Source organism: Mustelus asterias, chromosome 8, assembly GCF_964213995.1.
Source record: "Mustelus asterias chromosome 8, sMusAst1.hap1.1, whole genome shotgun sequence".
NCBI classification, from domain to species: domain Eukaryota; kingdom Metazoa; phylum Chordata; class Chondrichthyes; order Carcharhiniformes; family Triakidae; genus Mustelus; species Mustelus asterias.
Genome location: NC_135808.1, coordinates 119,138,664 through 119,163,550, shown reverse-complemented (window position 1 = coordinate 119,163,550; position 24,887 = coordinate 119,138,664). Strand labels below are relative to the sequence as shown.

Genomic DNA, 24,887 nt, shown 5'->3' with positions numbered 1-24,887 from the left:
GAGAGTAGAGTTTGGTGGGAGAAACTACGTGGGCAGAGGGGAGGTTGAACACCTCTCAACCCCTTCCCCAAATTCCAATGGTGGGTGGGACCTGGGTTTTCAGCAGGATGTGGCAGACAAATGCCAAACATGCATGGGCCCCTCACAGCCAGATAAGCACCAGGGCAGCCATTGGGTGATATCCCAGTACTACACCAGGATCATGGCCAGTACATCTTGGGGAACACAGTGTTGGGAAAATTCACAGTGAATGGTGCTAAGGGGAAACCTGATTTCTTCTTCTTTTACGTAAAACCCTTTCCATCCAATTTTTTAATACTGCTACAGCATTTTTATACATCTTATTTTTAACAGTACTTCATTTTTTAATTTATTTAGAGGATGTGGGCATAGCTGGCTAGACCAGCATTTATTGCCCATCCTTGGTTGCCCATGAGAAGGTGGTGGTGAGCTGCCTTCTTAAACCGCTGCAGTCCATGTGGCATCGGTACAGCCACAGCGCTGATAGGGTGGGTGTTTCCATATTTTGATCCATCAACAGTGAAGGAACAGCGAAATGTTTCCTAGTCAGAGTGAAGTGCGGCTCAGAGGGGAACTTGGAGGTGGTGGTGTTCCCATGTGTCTGCTGCCCCTGTCCTTCTAGATGGTAACGGTCGTGGATTTGGAAGGTGCTGCCTAAAGAATCCTGGTGAGCTCCTGCAGTGCTTCTCGTAGGTAGTACACACTGCTGCCACTGTGCGTCAGTGATAGAGGGAGTGAATATTTGTGGATTGGGTTCCAATCATCAGGCTGCTTTGTCGAGGATGGTATTAAGCTTTTTGAGTATTGTTGGAGCTACACACATCCAGACAAGTGGAGTGTTTCCATCACACTCTTGACTTGTGTCTTCTAGATAGTGGACAGCATTTGGGGATAAGGAGGTGAGTTACTCACTACAGGATTCCCAGCCTCTGACCTGCTCTGGTAGCCACTGTATTTATATGGCTAATCCAGTTCAATTTCTGTTCAATAGTAATTCCCAGGATGTTGATAATGGGGAATTCAGCAATGATAATGCCATTGAATGTCAAAGGACAATGATTAGATTCTCTCTTGTTGGAGATAGACATTGCTTGGCACGAATGTTACTTGCCACTTGTCAGCCCGAGCCTTGTTCTTGTCCAGATCTTGCTGCATTTGGACATGGATGGCTTTAGTATCCGAGGAGACACAAATGGTGCTGAGCATTGTGAAATCATCAGTGAACATCCCCACTTCTGACCTTCTGTTGGATGGAAGCATTGATGAAGCAGCTAAAAATGGTTGGGCCTAGGACACTACCCTGAGGAATTCCTGCAGTAATGGCCGCACTTCTCCCATCCCGCTGCACTAATTTTGTAGCATAGCAGGCCGGGAGAATCGCGCAGGGGGCGATGCACAGGATTCATGCTAGGGTTCGCGCCCCGCTAGCGCCTCCCAGCGCTGGATTTCTAACACGGTCTGTCCTGCACTGAAAATTGGCAGGGAGGTGGGGCGAGCAGTTAAACGATATTTTACATATCATTTAAATGCAATTAGCGGGCCTGGGACTGAATTCTCCAGACCCGCTAGCCTCTCCCACTCCACCAGAGCATTTCACTCCAGCTGGGTTTACAGTAGCTCCCCACTTTTGAGGAGCTAGCAGCCCAACCCTACTGGAGCGAAGGGGGGACAGTCGGGCCCCCCAGGGGATCGGGCAGAGAGGGGTGGTGCCCCATGGACATGGGCACCCTGGCAGTGCCACGGGCCAAAGTGCCAATGCCCAGGGGGCACTGTGGCATTGCCCACTGAGCATGGGGCTGTGCCAAGGGGGCAGGGTCTATGGTGGCGTGGGGGTGTCCTGCTGCCACTCTGCCATTGGGATCAGTCAGCTAAAGAGGAAGGGCAGTGATTGGGACAGGCTGGGGGTGGGGGGGATGGTGGAGGGGGGCATCAACCAGGGGGGAGGAGATGAGGGGGTTCTGCCTGCTTTTCACTCATGTGCTGGGCTCCTCCACCATTGAAGATTGCAATACTTGTTGAGCGTCCTCCTCTGGTGAGTTGTTTAATTGTCCACCATCATTCACAGTTGGATGTGGCAGGACTCAACTTTTCATTGAACCTGGGTTGATTCCCCGGCTTGGTGGTAATGGCAGAGTGAGGGCTATGCCAGGCCATGAGGTTACAGATTGTGGTTGAGTACAATTCTACTGCTGATGATGATGCACAGAGCCTCATGGATGCCCAGTCTTGAATTGTCCGACGTATTCAAAGTCTATCCCATTTAGCACAGTGGTAATGCCACAACATAATGGAGGCTATCCTCAATGCGAAAATGGGGCTTTGTCTCTGCAAACACTGTGCGGAGATCAGTCCTACCGATACTGGCTTGGACAGATCCTTCAGAGGTAAGCAATTTAGTGAGGATGAGGTCAAGTATGTTTTTCCCTCTTGTTGGTTCCCTCGCCACTTGCCACAGGCCCAGTCTTGCAGATATGTCCTTTTGGACCCAGTAAGGAGTCTAACAACACCAGGTTAAAGTCCAACAGGTTTATTTGGTAGCAAATGCCACTAGATTTCGGAGCGCTGCTCCTGCGTCAGGTGAGTGGGAGATCTGCTCATAAACAGCAAACAGGGCATATAAGGACACAAACTCAATTTACAGAATAATGAATAATGATTCCCTCTGGGTCTTTTGGACCCAGCCAGCTCGGTCTGTGGTGGTGCTACTGAGCCACTCTTAGTGAAGGACATTGAAGTCCCCATCCAGAGTACATTCTGTGCATTGCCACTCTCAGTGCTTGCTCCAAGTGGTATTCAACATGGAGGAGTGCCGATTCATCAACTGAGGGATGACAGTATGTGGCAATCAGCAGGAAGTTTCCATGTCCATGTTTGAGCTGATGACACAAGACTTCATGGGGTCCAAAATCTATTTTGAGGACATCCACAGCAATCCCCTTCCTGACTGTATGTCACTGTGCTGCCACCTCTGCTGGGACTGTTCTGCCAGTTGGACCAGGGATGGTGATGGTGGTGTCTGGGACATTATTTATAAGGTATGATTCCATGAGCTGATGCTTGACTAATCCGTGAGACAGCTCTCACATGTCAGTAAGGAAAAATTTGCAGGGTCAACAAAGCAGAGTTTGGCTCTGTCATTTCCAGTGCCTAGGTCAATGCTGGATGGTCCATTTGCTTTAATTTCTGTTGGGCTTTGTAGAGATTGTGGTGGACTTCAGTTGTGCCTTTGTCCTACATGGACCACCATTGTGTGTTTGTTATGCCTGGACACATCCCCTGCCGGCTCGGCCCCTCCCCTAGTCACCTAGTATAAAGGTGGCTGTCTCCTCCCCCTTGTTCAGTTCAGGTCGGTTACCTGTTGGGATGTGCTCCTGATTCTGTTATGAATAAAAGCCTACAGTTGTATTGGCATACAAGTAGTCTTTTGCCGAATTGATAGTGCATCAGAGATTTGTTACAACTGAGTGGCTTGTTAGGCCATTTTAGAGGGCAGTTAAGGGTCAACCACAATCTTGCAGTCACATGTAGGCCAGACCAGGTAAAGATGGCAGATTTCCTTCCCAGATAGGATTTTACAACAAGCGAGCCCTTCCCCCCACCCCCCAGCACTCCCCTACCATCGTGCGACTCTAAAAGGAATAGTTTATGATTGAGATTAACAAGTTTAACTCACTTGTTTCAAAGGACTAAGATCCCAAATAATACTTTTTTAAAGCACACCTTCACATTGGTTTCCATCTGACACTGCCTTCTTTTTTCAAAATTGTCGTCTTGGGTCCGATTCAGTGAAACAATTATTCAGAGCCAGTTATTTTGGATGCTGAAATAATTTGTAATATTATTGGGGTTAATGTTAGTCAATTTGTGAATGTTAGTGAAAAATTCAGTCTGGGTTTAATCAGGAAAATAGTTTTATGTTGAGACCAACTTTCCTTTTGCTGACAGTGAATGAGGAAATGTATTGGAAATTAAAGAGTTGCAGGTTTGACTTAACCTCATTGTGTGAAGCTGTTACAGTCAGCCTGGGTTCCAACTGCAGATTGTTCTGCAGTGACTCCTTCCAAAAAGTGAATGCCTTGAGGGTTGACATCATAACATAGGAATTAGGAGCAGAAGTAGGCAAATTCACCCTTCGAGCCTGCTCCGCCATGCAATCAGATCATGGCTGATCTCACTCTGGTCTCAAATCCATCTCCCCACCTGTTCCCCATATCCTATTTTTAAATCAGAAATATATCTATCTCCTTCTTGAAACCATTCAATGATTCAGACTCCACTGCGCTATGGGGCAGCGAGTTCCACAAATTCACCACCCTCTGTGAGAAGTAGTTCCTCCTCATCTCAGTTTTAAATCTACTGCCTCTCAACCTATACCTGTGACCTCTTGTTCTACATTGCCCCATAGGAAGAAACATTTACTTTATCAATCCCTTTTAAAATTCGATCTATCTTGATCGGATCCCCACTCATCCTACACAGTTTGAATGATCTGTTGATTCTTATGGTCTTGTTTCATGCCTCTAAAATGGACCTTTGTGTGGTAACCTGAGGGGCAAAGAAACAAGGGAATATCAGAGGGGGGTGGATGGTGCGGATTATTACAGAGGCAAAGCAGCAAGGGCACTTCCTAAGCATATTTGTGGGAAAGTCAGAAAGAGAGGACAAAATGATTTCAAATTCATACTTTTAAGGCGTTGCTTTAAAGGAAGTGCAAAATATGCTACCTACTGGACCAGTGTTTAGTAAGTAGCCCAGTGAGACAAAATAAACTATTCCCCGCTTCTATTTCAGAATGCATACATTGCTACCGCAATCAATGGGACAAATTTCTGCACTTCAGCCAAAGAAGCTTTCTTTCTCATTGTAAACAATGCACTAAGTGTGACGGCACTCAACTGCTTTGGAGACTTTCTGCTGTTTCTTGGAAAAGTGAGTACTTTAATGCCCTTTTAAGAGGTTTCTGCTTTCTTGTTACACTGATGAAGCATTTTCCCTGAATATTGATATTTTAAGTGAATTATTAACAGCATTAGCTTTGCTACTTTCACATCCAAGAATATATTTCCTGTCATTCTTACTGGAATCATTAACACATTCCATACTTCATTATTACATAGACCGTTGAAAATGAGAATTTTTGTTAGTCTAATAGCCTGGTGAATGCTAAATAATATTAGTAACCAAATATAATTAATGTACTATCATTGAACCTTTATCCAATGCTCCAATGAAGTGCTTTGGGGTTAAAGCCCCTATGTTGTTGTTGTAATGCACGGTCCAAACTGTAACCAAGATGGGACTGTGACGGAGGGTAAATTGCACCTTTATGTTGGTAGTCAAGCAAGGCTTTTCAGCATCCCAATAACTCATGGCAAAATCAACGAAGGTGCTACTTATTTATTAGTCACAAGTAAGGCTTACATTAACACTGCAATGTAGTTACTATGAAATTCCTCTAGTCGCCACAGTCCGGCGCCTGTTCGGGTCAATGCACCTAACCAGCAGGTCTTTCCTCTGGGTGCTCTGGTTTCCTCCCACATTCTGAAATACACGCAGACACGGGGAGAATGTGCAAACTCCACACAGACAGTGACCCAAGCTGTGAATCGAACCCAGGTCCCTGGCACTGTGAAGCAGCAGTGCTCACCACTGTGCGAAAGGTAATTTGGCTAACCTGCAGCAGTGTTTTGCAATCAGGATGTTTTTGGAGCATTTCCAAAGCTGCATCATTCAGAGAAAGACAATTTTATAGGACTCTGTTACTGCCGAATATTTATATCACCACTTCAGTGTGCAACCTGCTGTCCAGAGTGACTGCATTGCAGTGCTGAGGAAATGTTGCATGGTTAGAGGTGTCATCCCTTCAAATGAGGCATTAAAACTAAGTCCTTGTTTGCTTGTAGCAGTCGATCAGGTAGATTTTCATAGAATCACAGAATCATACCGTGCAGATGAGGCCCTTCAGCCCATCGAGTCCGCACCGACATGTGAAACACCTGACCTCCCACCCAATCCTATTTATTCGCATTTGACCCATAGCCTTGAATGTTATGATGTGCCAAGTACTCATTCATTACTTTTTTAAAGCATGTGAGGCATCCCACCTCCACCACCCTCCCAGACAGAGCATTCCAGACCATCACCACCTTCTGGGTAAAAAGGTTTTTCCTCACATCCCCCCTAAACCTCCTGTCCCTCAACTTGAACCTATGTCCCGTCATGACTGACCCTTCAGGGAACAGCTGCTCCCTAAACACTCTATCTATGTCTCTCATAATCTTGTACATTTCAACCAATCACCCTTCAGTCTTCTCTGCTCCAATGAAAACAACCCAAGCCCATCCAACCTCTATTCATAACTTAAATGTTCCATCCCAGGCAACATCCTGGTAAATCTCCTCTGCACCCGTTCCAGTGCAATCATATCCTTCCTATAATGTGGTGACCAGAACTGTACACAGTACTCCAGCTGTGGCCTCACCGAAGTTCTATACAACTCCAATATGACTTCCCTACTTTTGTAATCTGTGCCTCGATTGATAAAGGAAGTGTCCCAAATGCCTTTTTCACCACTCTACTACCACAGCAGACATGAAGGAAGAGAGGAGAGTCCATCAATTGTCCTGGCTTTTATTTTGCTCTTAATCAAAACCCATTCAGCTGTGATCCTGTCCTCAGCCAACCTCCTGGAATACATTTCCAGGACAGGTCAACTGAAAGGCATCATTAATGTCTGAGCTACCCCTTGTTAACACAGGTCAAATGCAATACCCCTAGTGCTGCCTTGGACAAGAACTGGGGGCCAAATCAGGGAAACTTCCTAAATAAAAGCAAATTACTGCAGATGCTGGAATCTGAAACCAAAAGGGAAAATGCTGGAAAATCTCAGCAGGTCTGACAGCATCTGTCAGGAGAGAAAAGGGCTGACATTTCCAGTCCAGATGACCCTTTGTTAAAGCTAAAAGGTGTAGAAAGTGGGAGAAATTTATACTGTAGGGTGAGGGAATGAAAGATGAGTCATAGCCACAAAAACCAGGGGAAAGACTGCTAATGGCAGTCCATAGCGGGAAACTTCCTGGCTGGAATGTCTCCCCTGGATAAACCCACTGAGCCAGTGATTGTCGTGAAGCGATGCTTCCAACGAATAGTTTCCAGGCACCTCACCTTCAAGGTGATGTGAATATGACTATTTGGGTGAAGTACCAGGAGAGTACTAGCTCCCTGTATCCCAGCAAAGAGTCTTCCAGAATGGAGGGAAGAAATTGGCCAAGAAAACCTCATTGTGTAAATCATAATTAATGAAATAATCATCTTAAATGAGTAGCAGGACTTTGCATGACATTTTGTGTAAGTAATACGCATTAATGTGTTTTGCTCTTTTCAGGTATTTGTGGTGTGTTTTACAGTCTTTGGCGGTCTCGTGGCCTTTAATTACAATCGTGATCTGAATGTTTGGGTTATCCCGCTGATAATGGTGTCCTTTTTTGCCTATTTGATGGCACATTGCTTCTTGTCAGTTTTTGAAATGGTGGTGGATGTCTTGTTCATGTGTTACGCTGTTGATCTGGCAACTAATGACGGGTCGGCAGAAAAACCCTACTTCATGGACAAGGAGTTAATGGTGAGTATTAAAGGCGCTGACTGTTCTAATCTCCACTCCCTCATTCTCCAATCACAGCAAGTGGGGTTGGTTGGTGGGGAGAGGAGAATATGTATCAGTAATTTGAACTAAATTTAACATCACAGATGTTGCACTATGTACACTAGTACACCTTTCTAAACTTTTGAGTGTTCAGGAATGTCTAAATGTAATTTCATGGCGTGCTTCACCTCAGTAGCTTGTAATCTCATGGATTTTTAATAAGTGCAACAAATAATTTGCCTCTTACTCTCCTTGAGTGTTCTACCGGGGCGGCACGTTGGCACAGTGGTTAGCACTGCTGTCTCTCAGCGCAAGGGACCCGGGTTTATTTCCCAGCTTGGGTGACTGTGCGGAATCTGCACATTCTCCCCATGTCTGAGCGGGTTTCCTCCGGGTGCTCCAGTTTCCTCCCACAGTCTGAAAGGCGTGCGGAGAAGGTGCAGTGACCATGCTAAATTCTCCCACAGTGTACCCGAACAGATGCCGGAGTGTGGCGACTAGGGGATTTTCACAGTAACTTCATTGCAGTGTTAATGTAAGCCTACTTGTGACACTAATAAATAAACTTGGATGAGCAAATTAAAAACCAGTAATGCACTGGACCCTCTGTATGTGTAAACACTGACTTCTTACTACGATAACCTGAAGAAGCAAACATAGTAACTGCCATGAACTTCAACTAATAATCAGCTTTTATCGGTAGCTCACGCTCATTACTTGGAGCAATAAGAGATTGGCTGGGGCAATGCAACTTTTCAACCACTTTGGCAGTAGTTGCTCTTTCTTTAATGATTGATCTGTGCTCCACAAGGATGGTCCTTGATAACCATGTGTCTTGGCGTCCTTCAAGTGCGAGAGATATTAGGATTGGAGAGCTATTTAATAATTGGCAGCAACTACGTTGGTGTGTGTGTGTGTGTTGTCACTACTGTCATTACAATTGCAGGCTCTTTTAATTCTGTAGAATCATAGAACCATGCAGTGCAGAAGAGGCTCTTTGGCCCATCGAGTCTGCACCGACACATTAGAAACACCTGAACTCCCACCTAATCCCATCTACCAGCACTTGGCCCATAGCCCTGAATGTTATGATGTGCCAAGTGATCACCCAGGTACTTTTTCAAAGGATGTGAGGCAACCCACCCCTACCACCCTCCCAGGCAGCGCATTCCAGACCGTCACCAACCTCTGGGTAAAAAAGTTTTTCCTCACATCTCCCCTAAACCTCCTGCTCACCTTGAACCTATGTCCCCTTGTGACTGACCCTTCAACTAAGAGGAGCAGCTGCTCCCTATCCACCCTGTCCATGCCCCTCATAACCTTGTACACCTCGATCAGGTCGCCACGCAGTCTTCTCTGCTCCAACGAAAACAACCCAAGCCTACCCAACCTCTCTTCATAACTTAAATGTTCCATCCCAGGCAGCATCCTGATGAGTCTCCTCTGCATCCCCTCCAGTGCGATATAGAATGATGCTCAGAGATGAATTATTGAAAGAACTCGACAAATTTTTAAATGTTGTTTCTTGTTCCCAGGAATTTATCGACAAAAGCAATCAAGAACTCAAGAGGACCAGTCGAAGTGACAAACCAAACCTGGAAAATAACCGAAACACGGAACTACTGTCAATGGTCAGTGTGGCCAATTGTTTTTGCATTAAGAGTATAAATTGCTGCACTGGCATTTCACTTCCATATCCGTCTCTCACATACATAGTGGGTTCTATCTATTTAAAATGTTGTGTAACAGGTAGATATCATTTTCTGTTACTAAGCAGCAGGTGTAATCTCCTGGATTGGTTAGGTTTATGGAGTAAGGAAGGACAGTAATAGATGGATGAGTTGAAGGGAGAAACACAGCTCATTCAGTCTACAAAAGATGAAACTTTCCAATTATTTTTAGCAATGTCCTCTAATAGGATGTGGAGGCTTTGGAGAGGATACAGAAAAGATTTACCAGGATGTTGCCTGGTATTGAGAGCATTAGCTATGAGGAGGTTGGAGAAACTTGGTTTGTTCTCACTGGAATGACAGAGGTTGAGGAGGGCGACCTGATAGAAGTCTACAAGATTATGAGGGACAAGGACAGAGTGGATAGTCAGAAGCTTTTTCCCAGGGTGGAAGAGTCAATTATTAGGGGGCATAGGTTGATGGTGCGAGGGGCAAGATTTAAAGGTGGTGCATGAGGCAAGTTTTTTACCCAGAGGGTGGTGGGTGCCTGGAACTCGCTGCCGGGGGAGATAGTGGAAGCAGATACGATAGTGACTTTCAAGGGGCGTCTTGACAAATACATGAATAGGATGGGAATGGAGGGATGTGGTCCCTGGAAGGGTAGGGGGTTTTAGTTCAGTCAGGCAGCATGGTCGGTGCAGGCTTGGAGGGCCGAAGGGCCTGTTCCTGTGCTGTAATTTTCTTTCTTCTTTGAAACCAATTTCAACAACATGCATTTATGAGGGACATAGATAGGGTAGATAGGAAGGACTATTTCCTCTTAGTAGAAGGGTCAATAACCAGGGGGCATAGTTTTAAGTTATGGGGCAGGTGATTTAGAGGGGATTTGAGAAAAATCTTTTTCACCCAGAGGGTGTTGGGAATCTAGAACTCACTGCCTGAAAGGGTGGTAAATGTGTGGCAAGCTGGTAAGGTCGTGCAAGAGGCGATGGATGGACTATTCACCCATGTTAAACAGAAAAGTCAGGAATATACAATGAATCACAAGAGAAGTATAATTGGTGACGTCAACCAGGGCAGTCCGGTGCTGTCAGAGGAGAATTGATCTAAAGGTATTTAGTTTTTAAAGTTTATTTATTAGTGTCACAAGTAGGCTTACATTAACACCGCCACACTCCGGCACCTTTCGGGTACACTGAGGGAGCATTTAACATGGCCAATGCACCGAACCAGCATGTCTTTCAGACTGTGGGAGGAAACTGGAGCACCCGAAGGAAACCCACGCAGACACGGGGAGAATGTGCAGACTCCACACAGACAGTGACCCAAACCGGGAATTGACCTTTGGTCCCTGGCGCTGTGAGGCAACAGTGCTAACCTCTGTGCCATCCACCAATCATGTTGATGTGAACTCAGTGGCAGTGGCACAAAGAGCTGAGAGAATAGGGAGGTTAGACATGGGGCACGCACTGGGAAGGCTGAGAGTGGGTTTTCAGAGGGGAATGTGAATAGTGACTGTCTAACGGGAACCATTTTAATGTCAGCAAGCTGTAGGATATAGAAAGAATTTGGAGTTGTTTCAGTGGAAAGATCATGACAGGAGCAACATAGCTTCTCACTTGGGGTTTACCGTAATCTTATCTGCCATTGATACCTTATGGCCCCTCTTTGCCCTCCTGATTTCTTTTTTAAGCACTCTCCTACACTCTAGCAGTGGGAACCCTCACAACATTTAATGAACACTTGAAATGCCATAGCATAAAAGGCTATGGACCAAGTGCTGGAAAATGGGATTAAGATAGATGCTTGATGGCTGGCATAGACATGATAGGTCGAAGGGCTTCATTTTGTGCTGTAAAACTATATAACCCTATGAGTACCATCGGCGATGTATAGACTATTCACCCATGTTAAACAGAAAAGTCAGGAATGTATAATGAACCACAGGAGAAGTATAATTGATAACGTTAAACAGGGCAGTCCAGTGCTGTCGGAGGAGAATTGGTCCGAAGGGATTTAAGCACACAAGTGAGAAGCTACACAGTTTTTAAAAAGTCCTGAGGGGATTAGGAAGGCAAGGGAAGGAGGATTGTCTGGAAAAGAACATACATGAGCACCTCATGCCTTCTGTTGTATGAGGAAGGAGGAGGTAGAGATTTGTTTAGAATTGTGGGATCTGTCTGGATCTCCAAAATGACTCTCCATAGTGTGATGCGTATTGTTGTTTGAGGTAGGTAAAGCCAAAACTGTGAGCTACCAAGCTAATAAAGTCCCAGGTACAGCCCTCAAACTTGAAGTTCAGAAAATGTCCATGTGGGATAGAGGGGGCTTAACCATTGGTGAATTGAAGGTATTCAAAAAAAGGCCCAGGGGTTGGGGCACTGTCACACAGCATTCAACAATTTATGCAGCAAAAATCCTGTGTAGTAGAGCCAGGATTTTCCAGTTCCCAGTCTGTAGTTTGCTTGTCCATTAAAATGAATGGGAGGAAAGCATAGCTGGTGACTGCACAAGTGGCAAACTACAGTACTGGACAGACCCTAAACAGGTTTCTATAGCATGAATGTATTATACTGTGGTTTGTTAATATGTAGATTAATAGAATTAAAATTGCAATGTAACTCTTTCCTATTTAGCAGGGCACTAACACAGCGTGATGGGGCTCCAGAGAACAAAGCGTCAACATTCCCTTCACTTGATTACTGCGAGCCAAATGGAGATCTAAGCCCCACTCATCAATTTAGTCTCGAGTTGGCTGTTCAACACAGGAGTAATCCATTTTTCTTAAGAAATGTTTTATTGTTGTTCAATCTCTTAAGATATGCTGGGACCTCTTTACTGTGACACCAATATCCATTCATAAAGTATTACTGACAGTTCAGCTTGTGTTAGGTCTGCCCACAAACTGTTCATGTGAAACTGAATATTCTTGTATTAAAAGATGAAATATCCAATGGTCTAAAGGTCTCCCCCATGGCTGTTAGCTCCATAGCTAATGATTGAAGAGCGTGCTGCCATCCATGTTTCAGGGAAGATGAATATATTCATTAACGAACATTCTTAAAAATTCATGTTTTCAATGTGCCATTAATTGAACTGATTATTTTATACTGGAGAGTTGTAAAACATTAATTCTTATTACCAGAACTTGATAGTCCTGTTAAATACATGAACACCAATGCTAATCACTAATCTCAGAAAGAAATGCTAATAAATGAATTGAGCTTCAGACCTCTTTTGAAATAACATTTAAAAGTTTTATCTTTTTTGATTAAATCTTTGTATCTGTATTATATATTGTAGTAAACCCTTAACATCACTCACTGATCCCTTCACATCACTCACTGATCCCTTCTCCTGAGGCTCATCCCAGCTCACATGGTCTCTTACATAAGAAATTAAAAGATGGCACCATAAAAAGTGACCACGAAGCTATCAGTATCATAAGAATTGAAATGGATGATTAGTCATCTTTAATGAAGAAAACCTGTCATCCTTTCCTCCTCTGACCCATATTTGATTCCAGACCCACCATGGTGTTTGATCCTTAACTGCCCTCTACAGTCACTGATTCTATCAAGCTGCTATAGAGGAAAATGCAGCAGTTCCAAGGAGCAGGCTCACTCCCAACTAGCGTAAGCAAGGATGAATCCCAATCTCACTATAATGCCCAGAGGACAGCATAGAACCCTGTGGATCTAGACAGTCTGCTGACCTGTTGGGAGAATTCTTTGAGCCTCATCTTTAAATAAATGGTTAACGTCAAGGCTTCTGCTGCTGGTGGGCCTCAGATGCTGGCAGCACTTACCAGAAATTCAGGTCCACCTTATCTAGCTTCAGGCGACAGGGAGCAGGACAGGCTTGAATATTTAGATTGAGCTGCACAGAGGTGGCTAGGCACTATACAGCCACATACATTTGTGAAATGATCATTAAATTGACCCACTTTTCACCCTGACATTCTTCCTGTAATTAAGAGTGCCTAAGGAAGGAGATCAGTCAAGGTGGGAGGAAACTCAGGTGGAGCCAAAGCAATAGCCTTGACCTGCTGGGTGAAACAGCATGTTTCTGTATTGTAAATTCTAAGCAATACAAGCTCAGACCTAATAAAGTATCTCCTTCCTGGTCCTAAGGTAACCAGAATGAACAGAATGTGGTGGGACGTTGATGTTGAAAGATTTCCCTGGTATCAAAGGTACATTCACTGCCATTAGTTCTAACGCTTAGGACACTGCTGATTTAAAAACATTTGCTCCTTTTTAATCATCCACATTACAAATATTTCACTTACCAAGCACAAGAGTATATTGAAGTGACCCTCAAAAAGTTGTGTTTAATTCAAGAAAACAAGGATCAATTTTGAACTATTTTGCATTTAATAGAAGCAGCTGTGGGTAAGCCTATCCTTCAAATCACATCACAATTCATGGTCCGGTCTTTTACAGGAGACTTCATTTAAAAAGGTGCAAAACACCTTTTAGAGTTGATACTGACTGGGTGAATCAATTTTTAGTATCCTGTCACAGAATAGAGCACAATATGTAAAAACTGATGTTTATACCTTACCAAATCTCACTGTAAAATAAAAAATTTGCATATTAACATTGTCATAATTTAATTGATTGAATTAGAAGATTCCAGGACATACTACTAACACATGATGTGTTAGTGTATGTATCAAGTCAATCTGTTGGAGATTGTGAAGACTGCACATGGTAATTTATTAGTTCAGGGGATGTGGGCATCGCTGGCTAGGTCAACGCTTGATCCCCATCCCCAATTGTCCTTGAGGTGGTGTTGGTGAGCTGCCTTCTTAAACCACTGCAGTCCACGTAGAGGAGGTACATCCACAGTACTATTAGGGAGGGATTAATCTTTTTAGACATATTGGGAAGGATTTTCACAATAGACAGATCATACAACATTTTGTATACCTCGGCAGAACCAGAAGATCCAATGGCAAGCTGCCTCTGCTGCCAGAAAACATGCCTTTGGGGAAATCTGGGGCTGGAAAATCCCAGCCATTGACTAAGTTTTCCAATGAGTTGAAAAACAAAATATCTGGCATTGCTGTTAAAATAACCAGGAATTACTCACATGGTGTTGAATTCAGATTACATGAAAGATTAATTATGATGAGACAATGAGTGTCCCCTCTTGTGGAATCCCAACCTTCATTTGATCCTAATACAGATTGGCTACTATGTGTATCCGTTTACAAAAACTTAGTATTTAATTGAAAACAAGGAACTTGAGGACACTCTTGCCCTCTCATTAGCATCATCTGTGGAATTAAGATTGTTGCAGTAATGCTGATCCCGTGACCTTCTCTATTCTTGAAAATCTCCAGCACTTATGAGACAGTCATCCAATTGCAAAGAAAAAGCATTAGCTGACAGTGGAGCACAAGTAGAACAGCGTAGGAGGAAAGAAAATGACATGTAATTCACATAGTGCTAAGGACATCCAGAAGTACTTTTTTTGACAGCCAATGAAGTGTAGTCACTGTTCTAAATGTAAGAATCCATATGCATTTAAAACTAGGACTTTGTTCCAGTTACAATCAGTGATGGCTTGGAGCTCAGCTGTTAAATTGTCCCAGGCCCGTGGTAAACATACAACAATTGATGCACTGTTTAGCTTCATTACTACTAGAACATCAGAAAGAAAATGGAACTCTTAATTTTACCACTTCTGCAAGCTATAAACAGGGAGTTGGCTGGTTCCCAGCCACTGAGCTGTAACAATGCCTTACTGTGCTACAAAACATGAAGCACAAATACAAAAATACCCAGCAACGGAATGCAAGGTCTTGATCAAAATGCCAGTAAGAGATTTTGGAAAGATACTGCTTTAATTCTATTAGCCCTCGCCATTTAATGTTCCTACATGCTGTTTTAAATGACGACCAATAAAACTAAGTGATGGAGAATTTTGGAAAATATTTTCCAAAAGAAAATTCACAAGAGGTTTTCATTATGTAAGCTGAAAACTATCCAGTGTATTCCAACAGCTGCTTTCATCACCAAATTACCACCATACGTGCTGTGCTTAGCTAAAGAAAGATCTGCATTAAAACACTATTAGTTCCTGTATGTTGCTTCTTCTCCTTTAGGGAAGGAAACTTGCCATCTTTACCTGGTCAGACCTACATATGGCTCCAGATGCATGTTGACTCTTAAATGACCCAGTAAGCCCCTCAAGGACAATTAGGGATGGGCAATAAATGCTGGTCCAGCCAGCAATGCCCACATCCCATTAATAAAAAAAAACATACTATTCAGTTCCATCTGCAACCCCTCAGATAACGAAGCAATGCGTGCCTGCACAGAGCAACTTTCAAGTGTGGGGTGATAAGTAGCCACTCGCGTGATGGGCTCCAACAAGTGAATCTATCTAGCCTTTTGCAGTCAACAGCATTTCTATGGTCAAACCCTCCACCATCAACATCTTCAGGTCACCATTGGTCAGAAAACTGGATCAGCCATAAAGACTACAGCTCTTCGAGCAGCTCAAGCTGGGTATTGTGGCAAGTCACTTCCCACAAGTGAGGAGTGTGATGGAATATACATTATACCTAGATGAGTTTTGCTCAGGGTGTTACATTAGGAATTACAATACAGCAGCAGATCATTCAGTCCATCGGGGTGTTTCCCATGCACCCAAGCAGCAATCCGTAATCCCTGGTGCCTGCTGTGTTTCCATTTCCCAAGTGAGAGCATGGCTTCTATTTCAATTACCTGCTCCAACTGCATATTTCACAGCCTCAAAAGCAATTCTGACCCAACTTCTGAAAAAGTTTGGCTCGGTCAAACATTCAATCATTCCATAATCTTGGATGTTATTCCAACAAAAAGAGCCAAGCTATTCTTCATATCTGTATTCCCTCACCCCAGACAGCAATCCATTGAATCTACATTAGTATGCTCTCTGAAGCCGCAATCTTCTTCTACTGCATGCAGTGTAATATTGCACAGAGTACTCTGGACATCTTAAAAGGTAGTTGGATGCAAGTTCAAGGATGCATGATGACAGTGATAAAAACGTGAATGTGTTAAAATAACAGGTACTTTTGGCAAAGATCATCAGTTTAGTTCTGTTCCATCTATGTTTGTAGATAAACAGGCACTCTAGTAATAACATTAAATACTGTAGCACGTCACTACACCAGCTGAGCACCAAATAGCTGCTGTAGAAATGGCGATACTTTATTCAAATCGTCGAGGAACAAAAGATTGTCAATTAGCTTACAAAAATACTTAGCTCTCAGTAAGGTTATATCCACATTGTAGTTTCAGACCAGTGACTGCATTCAGATTGCAGCCAGTCACAGCTTCAGTTAGTATGACCAGCTGGGGAAAAAATCTTGATGTGGAAATGCCGGCGTTGGACTGGGGTAAACACAGTAAGGAGTCTAACAACACCAGGTTAAAGTCCAACAGGTTTATTTGGTAGCAAACGCCACTAGCTTTCAGAGTGCTGCTCCTTCGTCAGATGGAGTGGAAATCGGCTCTCAAACAGTGCCCTGTTTGAGAGCAGATTTCCACTCCATCTGATTAGTTATTCTGGTTCTTCAGGATGTGATTGCAGGGTGAATTTAAAGATTCACTTCAGCAATCAAATCAGTAACTGTGACTTAGCAATTACTGCAAAAATCAATCTTGATTATGTTTTAATGGCAGGTTGGTTTACACTTCTCTTATAACAGGAGCATTGTATGGATCAGCTATACTGAAAGCAAACTGGAATTTGTACAGAAACAGATCATTCACTTTTGAGTTAATCAAATCTAAGCTTATGCTACCCAGCACTAACAGAGACTTGACAAAAAAAAAGGCATAGACGATTATTGCTATGTGGACAAGTTGTCTCTATAGTAATTTTTATTCACAAAAATGAACCATACACAAAGACATTTATGCCAAAGAAAATGGCAATAAATACAAAAAAGTGAGGAGAGAATTCCTACATGGATAAAATATGGCACATAAGTAAAATACATTTAATCTAGAGCAAAAATGGAAAAAAAGCACTGCATTTCGTAAAGTCCCTTTTTAGTACAGATATTTGCTCAATTGTTTCAGTCACTTCATTTGGTTAATGAAAAGAATGATTTCAGTTTTCAATCAAGTTTTTGCCTCTTCACACATGCAACATCCCAATGGTTCTAAACAACGCATTATATCAAGGTGTATCGTTTTAAACTTATTACCCTACCCTACATATTGCATAACTAACTAATTGTTTTGTTCAACAGTTCAGGATGTAACGGTTTAAGGCATGGTTAACTATTTTAAGATTTGCGCCCCAGTATTTTAGCTTTGGGTTCCAGAACACACTGGTGTGGAACTGCCCCGTTTCTTACTTGCAGCTTTCATGGGCCATTTCACTTCTCAACCGTAAAAGAGCCATTATCCATGAGTAAAATATTCTTCATAGTTTTGTGTTCACCAAGTTTTGTGCATTTGAAAAGGCATTGGTCCCATACAAAAGTTAGAACAAAAATCATAAGACTAAAGGATATGACAACTGGCTAGCTGTAGATGCACATTTTACACTGTTTCAGCTGTTAACATCTGTCACTACATCATAGCTGACAGCAAATGGTGCAGCAGACATGCATTGTGTTTGTTTAAAGGAAAATACCAAGTCCTATTTTAGCAATATTTCTGGCAGCCTCCCAAAATCCAATCAAACATGCTGTGCAAGAAGGCAGTTAAAAGTCAAAACAACTAATTTTAATAGTGGAAGGTTGCCAGGTATGATTTCTAAATGTTGATTTTAGGTTTTTGTTCCTTCAACTCAAAGTGAAACAGAATCATCTCCAGTACTTAAAAATGATAATTACTGCTACCAGCAAGTGGCAATAAAGAATAGAAAAGCAAGACAGCAAAATACTGATTTTATGGATTAGCTGTGCACGGAAAAGGCAGCAATCCAATCTTTTGGACCTTTAAATTCATGGAAGACTGTAGCAAAACCAAAGCTGTCTAGCTAGTTCACAAAGGCGCATTGGGTCATAATACTGCTCATTAATAATCAACACCGTGATCGGAATATTCACCACGGTAATCTCCTTGGTACTCATCCTGATACTCTAGGGGATAGTCGTCAGGGTAATCACCTTGGTAATCTCCATCACTGTATTCTGAACCATTTGTTCCCTGGCTTCCATTGTGGATTATAGGCTCAGTTGGGGTGGCACAATATTTAGAATCGTACACCTGTCTTCCAAGACCATAAACAGTCATGCCTGTTTGAGAGGCCCCTTTATTAGTGCCCATCTGCAGCGATATTGTGGAAGTGTCACATTTCTCCGTCGACACTTTTTGATCGTAGATGTGTCTTCTGGTACCTGGGGCAGTCATACCAGCCTAGAGGGGGGCAGGAAGGGATAGAATGATGCATGCAGACATGGTTTTAACACAGGTGTGAAATAGTTGATAGTTTTACAGTTTGGAATTGTGCCTAACATTATGGTGAAAAATATAAAAAAGGTGAATGCTAATACCTAAAATATAACATCCTTTTACTAAATATCCCAAATTTTGGTTCAAAGGTGGTCTGCCACCACCCACTACTCTTCATAGGTAGCTTAATTTTTTTTAAATCCATTGACATGATAATGAACATGAGCCATTGTTTGGAAGTTCATGCGAGTAATCCACACAATTGACTGAGTACAACACAAGTATTACACGTTCATTAAAATCTAAGGATTCAACTGGAGGCCCCAATGGGAACATCCTAAGCAGCACCATCAGCCACCCGGGATACACCGACCATCACACAGGTATAGATGTTCAATCGCTTGCCAGCTGGAGAACGATCAGGCCATAAAGACTAACCAACTGTTTCAGGGAGACGTCAGGTCCCTTCAGTATCAGTTTTTAGTAAATACCCAGGTTGGCTCCTCACAGTAATAAAAGAAACTGCATTTGTTTCTGCATGTTTGAAAAAAAATCTCTACAGAATTCCCAATTCATACCATTCTCTGGGACATTACATTTCTAATGTAACTGTTATACTGCATGGCTTGTACTTCCAGTTATCTCAGCTAAAATGGCAAACTGAAGTTTAATCCCATTTTTGGAGGGGGGTGTTGACCATAATGGATCATTTTGCATGAGATTTCATTCTTAAAATATAGCTTTCTGCTTAATAGAACGCCAACATAGCAAAATGCCAGGATATTGAAATATTTGATTTTGCAACAGACCTTGTCATCTTTAGATGCCTTACTGCTCAAGTCTCAATTTCTCCGAAGGCTTTCAACGACTCTCAAATTAACTGTAATCAGGACAATGGGTGAAGTGGGGGTGCTGTGGACAGCCCTACTGACCATGCAGGAAGTAACCATCTGCTCACACAGTCCAGATGTGCTCTGCTCCACTGACCTGAACTGTTTAAAATTAGACTGCAAATTCAAGAGCCAGTAAGCAAAGCAAGGCATGTAAAATCGGCTATTTGCCATATTGTGTGCAAGTTCCTATTTGCTCATTCGGGTGGCGAGTGGAGAAGTCTCTGGGGCCATTAGGAGTTAAAGTCAGCAGTTTATTACACTAACAGAGCCAGGTCTGCCATGAAAGGCTCCTACTCAGCCTCTAAAGTCAATGACATAATTTATCATGGAGGAATGCAGGGGAACAAAGATCTGAGTGTGGAATTAATAGGCAGTTGATTATGTACAGTAATTGAACAGATTATTGAAAGTTTGTAACAAAGGGAGGTGCATGAGCTATACCACTGAAAATTAGTTACTCTAGTAATGACTTTAATGAGGCCCATAATGTGGACCACTTGGGATTATGAGCTCCCAGATTAAAGGCAGCAATGACTTGTCCAATCAGGGATCCCCGCATGGCGACATTATGTGGAGTGTCAGGGCTACTGGCACTCCAGATTCATACGCTGTATGAGGAACTGCCTGTCTGAATGTTGCTTACTATGTAAATAAATCTAAATTTGGTGAAGGGACACCAGCCTTGGAGGAGTTATTTCAACCCTTACATGGTTTTCGGCTGAGAAAAAGATACCATCTCAGCTCTAATTGTAATTTATTAAACCATACACACACACATACTGGATTGCTTACCTGACTGGCACCTTTGTTTGTTCCCATCTGGAGACTTATGGTTGTTTGATCATAAGGTTTCTCGGTATGAGTCTTCGGATCATAAAGGTGTCTTCTGGTCCCATAGGCAGTCATACCTGCTTGGCTGGCACACTTGTTGGTCCCCATCTGAAATTAAATACATTTCCTTTATGGTGGCATCAAGGGCAAACTAAGGAAACTAAGGATGTGTGTTCCAATACAAGTGTACCATCAATAGCCCAGTTGAATTCAGACAGCATTCACCAGGTTGATACCAGAGATGAGGGGCGTTGATTATGAGGAGAGACTGAGCAGATTGGGTTTGTATTCGTTGGAATTTAGAAGGCTGAGGGGAGGATCTTGTAGAGACCTATAAGATAATGAAGGGGCTGGATAGGGTAGAGGTAGAGAGATTCTTTCCACTTAGAAAGGAAGTTAGAACTAGAGGGCACAGCCTCAAAATAAAGGGGGGGGGGGTCAGTTTAGGACAGAGTTGAGGAGGAACGTCTTCTCTCAGAGGGTGGTGAATCTCTGGAATTCTCTGCCCACTGAAGTGGAGGAGGCTACCTCGTTGAATATGTTTAAATCACGGATAGATGGATTCCTGATCAGTAAGGGAATTAGGGGTTATGGGGATCAGGCGGGTAAGTGGAACTGATCCACTTCAGATCAGCCATGATCTTATTGAATGGCGGGGCAGGCTAGAGGGGCTAGATGGCCTACTCCTGCTCCTATTTCTTATGTTCTTAAATCGGGCTAGTAGTATTTCAGAAAACAATTGGCTGGGATTTAATCAGGCCAAATGCAGACCTCACACTAGTCAGAACTGTGGGTGGGGAAGAGACCTGATGGAATCAAGCACCCTTCAAGTGGCCATCAGCAGGTCTTCCCCCCCAAAAAAAGATCTTTAGTGGCATTAGTCTCACCCAGTGAGAGCTGCCAGTAGCTCATCATTGCCGCCAGCACAAGTAGTTAGTGGCAGTGCATCAATCAGCCCAAGTCACCATGGGCTCAAGGCCAAAAGGCAAGTGAGGGCAGCATGGAGATTGAATGGGGGGGTTTTGACTGCAGCTGCTATCCTCCTGCCTAATGTCAGGACACTTTATGGGTACAAAGAAGCTGACTATTTAGACACCGCTTCCCCCCCAACATTTTTTAAATGGCCTCGGTTTCCAGCCAATAATTAGTGTTGGGAAGAGAGAAATACCTCGCCAATTGAAAAATATCTTGAAAAATAAGTCATGGCTACCTGAAGCCCAATTACACTTTGTCCAGCCTTCAGTTTTTCCTCCTTGAAGTGTCTTTCTTGTTTATCTGCATATTTAACGCCAATATCCATTCTTGTGTGAAAGCCTTTAGTTTTAGCCTGTTCAAAAGAAATCAAGTTTAGCGACATCAAATGCAAACCACTAACCGTAGAAAATCAACGGCTCAGGCAGCATTACCTCTGGAGCAATTATAGAAGAGCAACTTAATTACAGCAAAACTGCACATGGAACATGGAGACCAAATAAAAGCAGGAAGAGAGACAAACTGCAACTCTGCAAAGCAGTAAGTCACCAAGGAACTGTTTCAGAATCTGCAAGTTAACTTCAGCAATGAATCAGAAATACCCCTAGTACACAAACCAAACTTTTTTTGTTCCCCCCCCAGTGTTCTCTACCACCTTACTACATTCTTCAATTTTCAGCACCAAAGGAACAATATTGTTGCCTTTGCAAAGGAAAACTACAACCATAAAAGTGGGAATTTCGTGGCATAAAATTTTAAACATTTCCTTTTATTTGTTGTTTAGCTGCCTCCCTTATCTTGCATGGAATTTATAGCAAACAGGTCATTCAGTCCACCTGATCCATAATTTGTGTGTCACTAAATCCTCCCTCTGATCCTATTTCATTTACTTGATCTACTGACCTTGTCTTCCTTTCTGCACTATGTACTTATCTAACTTGTCCTTTAATGCTATTCACCTTCACTAGTCCTCATGCGGTACCATATTTTAACCATTCTCTGGTAAAGAAATTTCTCCCGAATTCCCTATTAGAATGATTGAGATCTACTTTGTATTTATAATTCATAAGCAGACTCTTCCCCATCTGGAAATATCTACGTCCACCCTACTGAACAGCTTTAGAATTTAAAGGCCTTTGTTAGGTCACTCCTCAGCCTCATCTTTTTCTGCAGAAAAGCCGCAGCCTGGTCAGCCATTTCCAAATAGTATAACCTTTTTTTTGGCATCATCCTTGTAAGCCTTGTTTGCTCCTTCTGCAGTGCCTCCATATTCTTTTTGTAATATAGAGACCAGAACTGTACACCGTGCTAGCGTGGATCGCTTTTGTAATGTGGTGGAGAGGCTTGGGCACTCTGATCCCTTAAACGATGCCATTGGGAGCTCCTTGCCCATGGAAGCATGGTTGGGGTAAAGGTGCTAAACAAAATGCAGTCCAAAAAGTCCTCAACGGCTGAATAAGCAAAAGACTATGTGCCTCACTGGCTGTGAAGACAAGAGGTGGTTTCTTGGTAAAGGTGGATCCGACTGTCATGATCTGACACATCTGACCACCAACAGTCAAGATCGTGTGGACAATGGCGGAGCCCCAAGGTCCCCACATTGAACAATTTCACACAAAACTTCTACCAGCTTCCATTTGCCAAGTCCTGGGGCGATGGAGGAATTGGTGACGGGGACAGTGTACCTGTCCCCCTGGTCAAGAAACTCCACACAGACAACAGACACAGGAAGGTGGTTGGACACATGTTGTGACAGGGGTGTCTCTGGCCAGCAGCAGTGACTGAGCAGTCCATTCAGGATACCCTCTACTCACCCCAAATGAGGAGACGAGACAAAATAAATTTCCTAAAAATAGGCTGTCCCACTTCCTGGTAGGGGAACCACACCGAGGGATCAGCATCTTTGTGGCCAAAGAAAGAAAATTTAAATTTTGCAACTTAGAATGTTAGAACATTCATGGCTAATCTCAAGAGCAATCACATCACTTGAAATTGCTGCCCTCAAAGCTTTTTGGAACAAGCAAAGTGGCAAACCTTCTACTGGAAGGGAAAAGCTGATAACCTTAGTGCCCCACAAGAGTTGATTTTTGCCATAGGATCTTGGATGCACTGCCAGAACTCCACATATAAAGACTCATGACATTTCACCTACAGTTCAGCTGTAGGCATTATGCCACTGTCACTTCTGCCCTAACTCTGGATTCCAAATGAAAGGGTTATGGAAAAATGCTATTCTGGCCATGGAGATGTTCTGATTACCACCCCAAAAGATGATCATCCATCTGGGGGACTTCAATGCCAGGGTTGGCAGTGATTCCAATGTCAGGAGAGGAACCAGTCAGATTGAAAAATGACAGGTCAGGGAGAAACTAGAAGTATCCAGCCAGGTCAAAAGGGGGGTGAAAAAGAGTCCTGTGTGGGGATTGGTCTGGGTGTTTAAAATATTGATGTGGAAGTTACAATTTTTTCTTGTAACTTTTTCTGAGTAGCTATTGGTGTAACCCAGGCAGAATAATCCGAAGTTCGGGATTTAAATTGTTTTTTCAGATCACTGGGGAGCCCAGAAGTTATGGTCCATTGTATTTCAAATGCATTTTCATGTCTGGGTATGTCCACTTGCAATCCATTCAGAACCTTCTGGAAATGGGGAAACAATCCAGTTGTAAAATCAGGTGACTCTTGGCAGCCACTTTAAAGTCTACTGCATCCATTTTTAAAAAGGGAGCACAATTCCCACCGCCGCACCCACACCACACCCCCCCCAACCATAATCTGTCATCACAACTACACACCATGACAAAAGGCACTCTGAAGCTTTCCGTGATGCACAGCAGCAGCTTTCCACCATTTAAAATGGCATCAACTTTCCATCAGGCTACATCCTGCTTCGATCCAAATGCTTTAAAATTATGAGGTAGATCTCACTGTCTCATGGGTCGTCTGACTCGTGTACCTAGTCTTCAGGTCAAGAATCAGCCTGTTCAGTCACGCAAAGACCCATAGCAGAAACTTGCAACCACAATTAAATGCTCATCCTCCAATTGAGAGACAGCCACAGTTGATAACAGTGCTTGGATGTGGTCCACGACACTACACAAGTTTAAAGTAAAATGTGCAGAGGTTAATTCTGTTCTAGAAATGAAGTCTAACACCAGGTTAAAGTCCAACAGGTTTATAAGCCTGTTGGACTTTAACCTGGTGTTGTTAGACTTCTTACTGTGTTCACCCCGGTCCAACGCCGGCATCTCCACATCATGACTAGAAATGAAGCCCAGAGCTTTGTTTGTGGTCTCATTAACCTGCACTGTTACGTCTAATAATTTGTGAATGTGTTACCATTTTTGCTCATCTACTCAAGACTCCTGTATTCCATGGATTATGTAACCTCATTATTCTTCCTACTCAAATGACCAACCTCACATTTACTAATTTGCCTCTCTCACATACA

The 24,887-nt window shown here is 43.1% G+C and overlaps 2 protein-coding genes across 6 annotated transcripts in view; one reads left to right on the top strand and one right to left on the bottom strand.

The window, feature by feature from the left end:
* LOC144497493 (choline transporter-like protein 3) overlaps positions 1-13,933 on the top strand; it is a 133,644-nt gene extending 119,711 nt beyond the window's left edge. For 4 of the 5 annotated variants that reach the window (XM_078218843.1, XM_078218842.1, XM_078218841.1 and 1 more), the window contains exons 13-16: positions 4,813-4,950; positions 7,406-7,642; positions 9,199-9,294; positions 11,970-13,933. In XM_078218843.1, the coding sequence (XP_078074969.1) occupies positions 4,813-4,950; positions 7,406-7,642; positions 9,199-9,294; positions 11,970-11,990 (492 nt within the window). In that variant the 3' untranslated portion in view covers positions 11,991-13,933. The remainder of the gene's footprint in view (positions 1-4,812; positions 4,951-7,405; positions 7,643-9,198; positions 9,295-11,969) is intronic. The other variant, XM_078218840.1, reaches the window with a different exon arrangement.
* Positions 13,934-17,184: 3,251 nt separating this feature from the next.
* cnn3a (calponin 3, acidic a) overlaps positions 17,185-24,887 on the bottom strand; it is a 72,315-nt gene continuing 64,612 nt past the window's right edge. The window contains exons 5-7 of the mRNA XM_078218823.1: positions 21,678-21,794; positions 20,429-20,575; positions 17,185-18,707 (exon numbers count right to left, since the gene is read on the bottom strand). Coding sequence (XP_078074949.1) covers positions 18,366-18,707; positions 20,429-20,575; positions 21,678-21,794 — 606 coding nt within the window. The 3' untranslated portion in view covers positions 17,185-18,365. The remainder of the gene's footprint in view (positions 18,708-20,428; positions 20,576-21,677; positions 21,795-24,887) is intronic.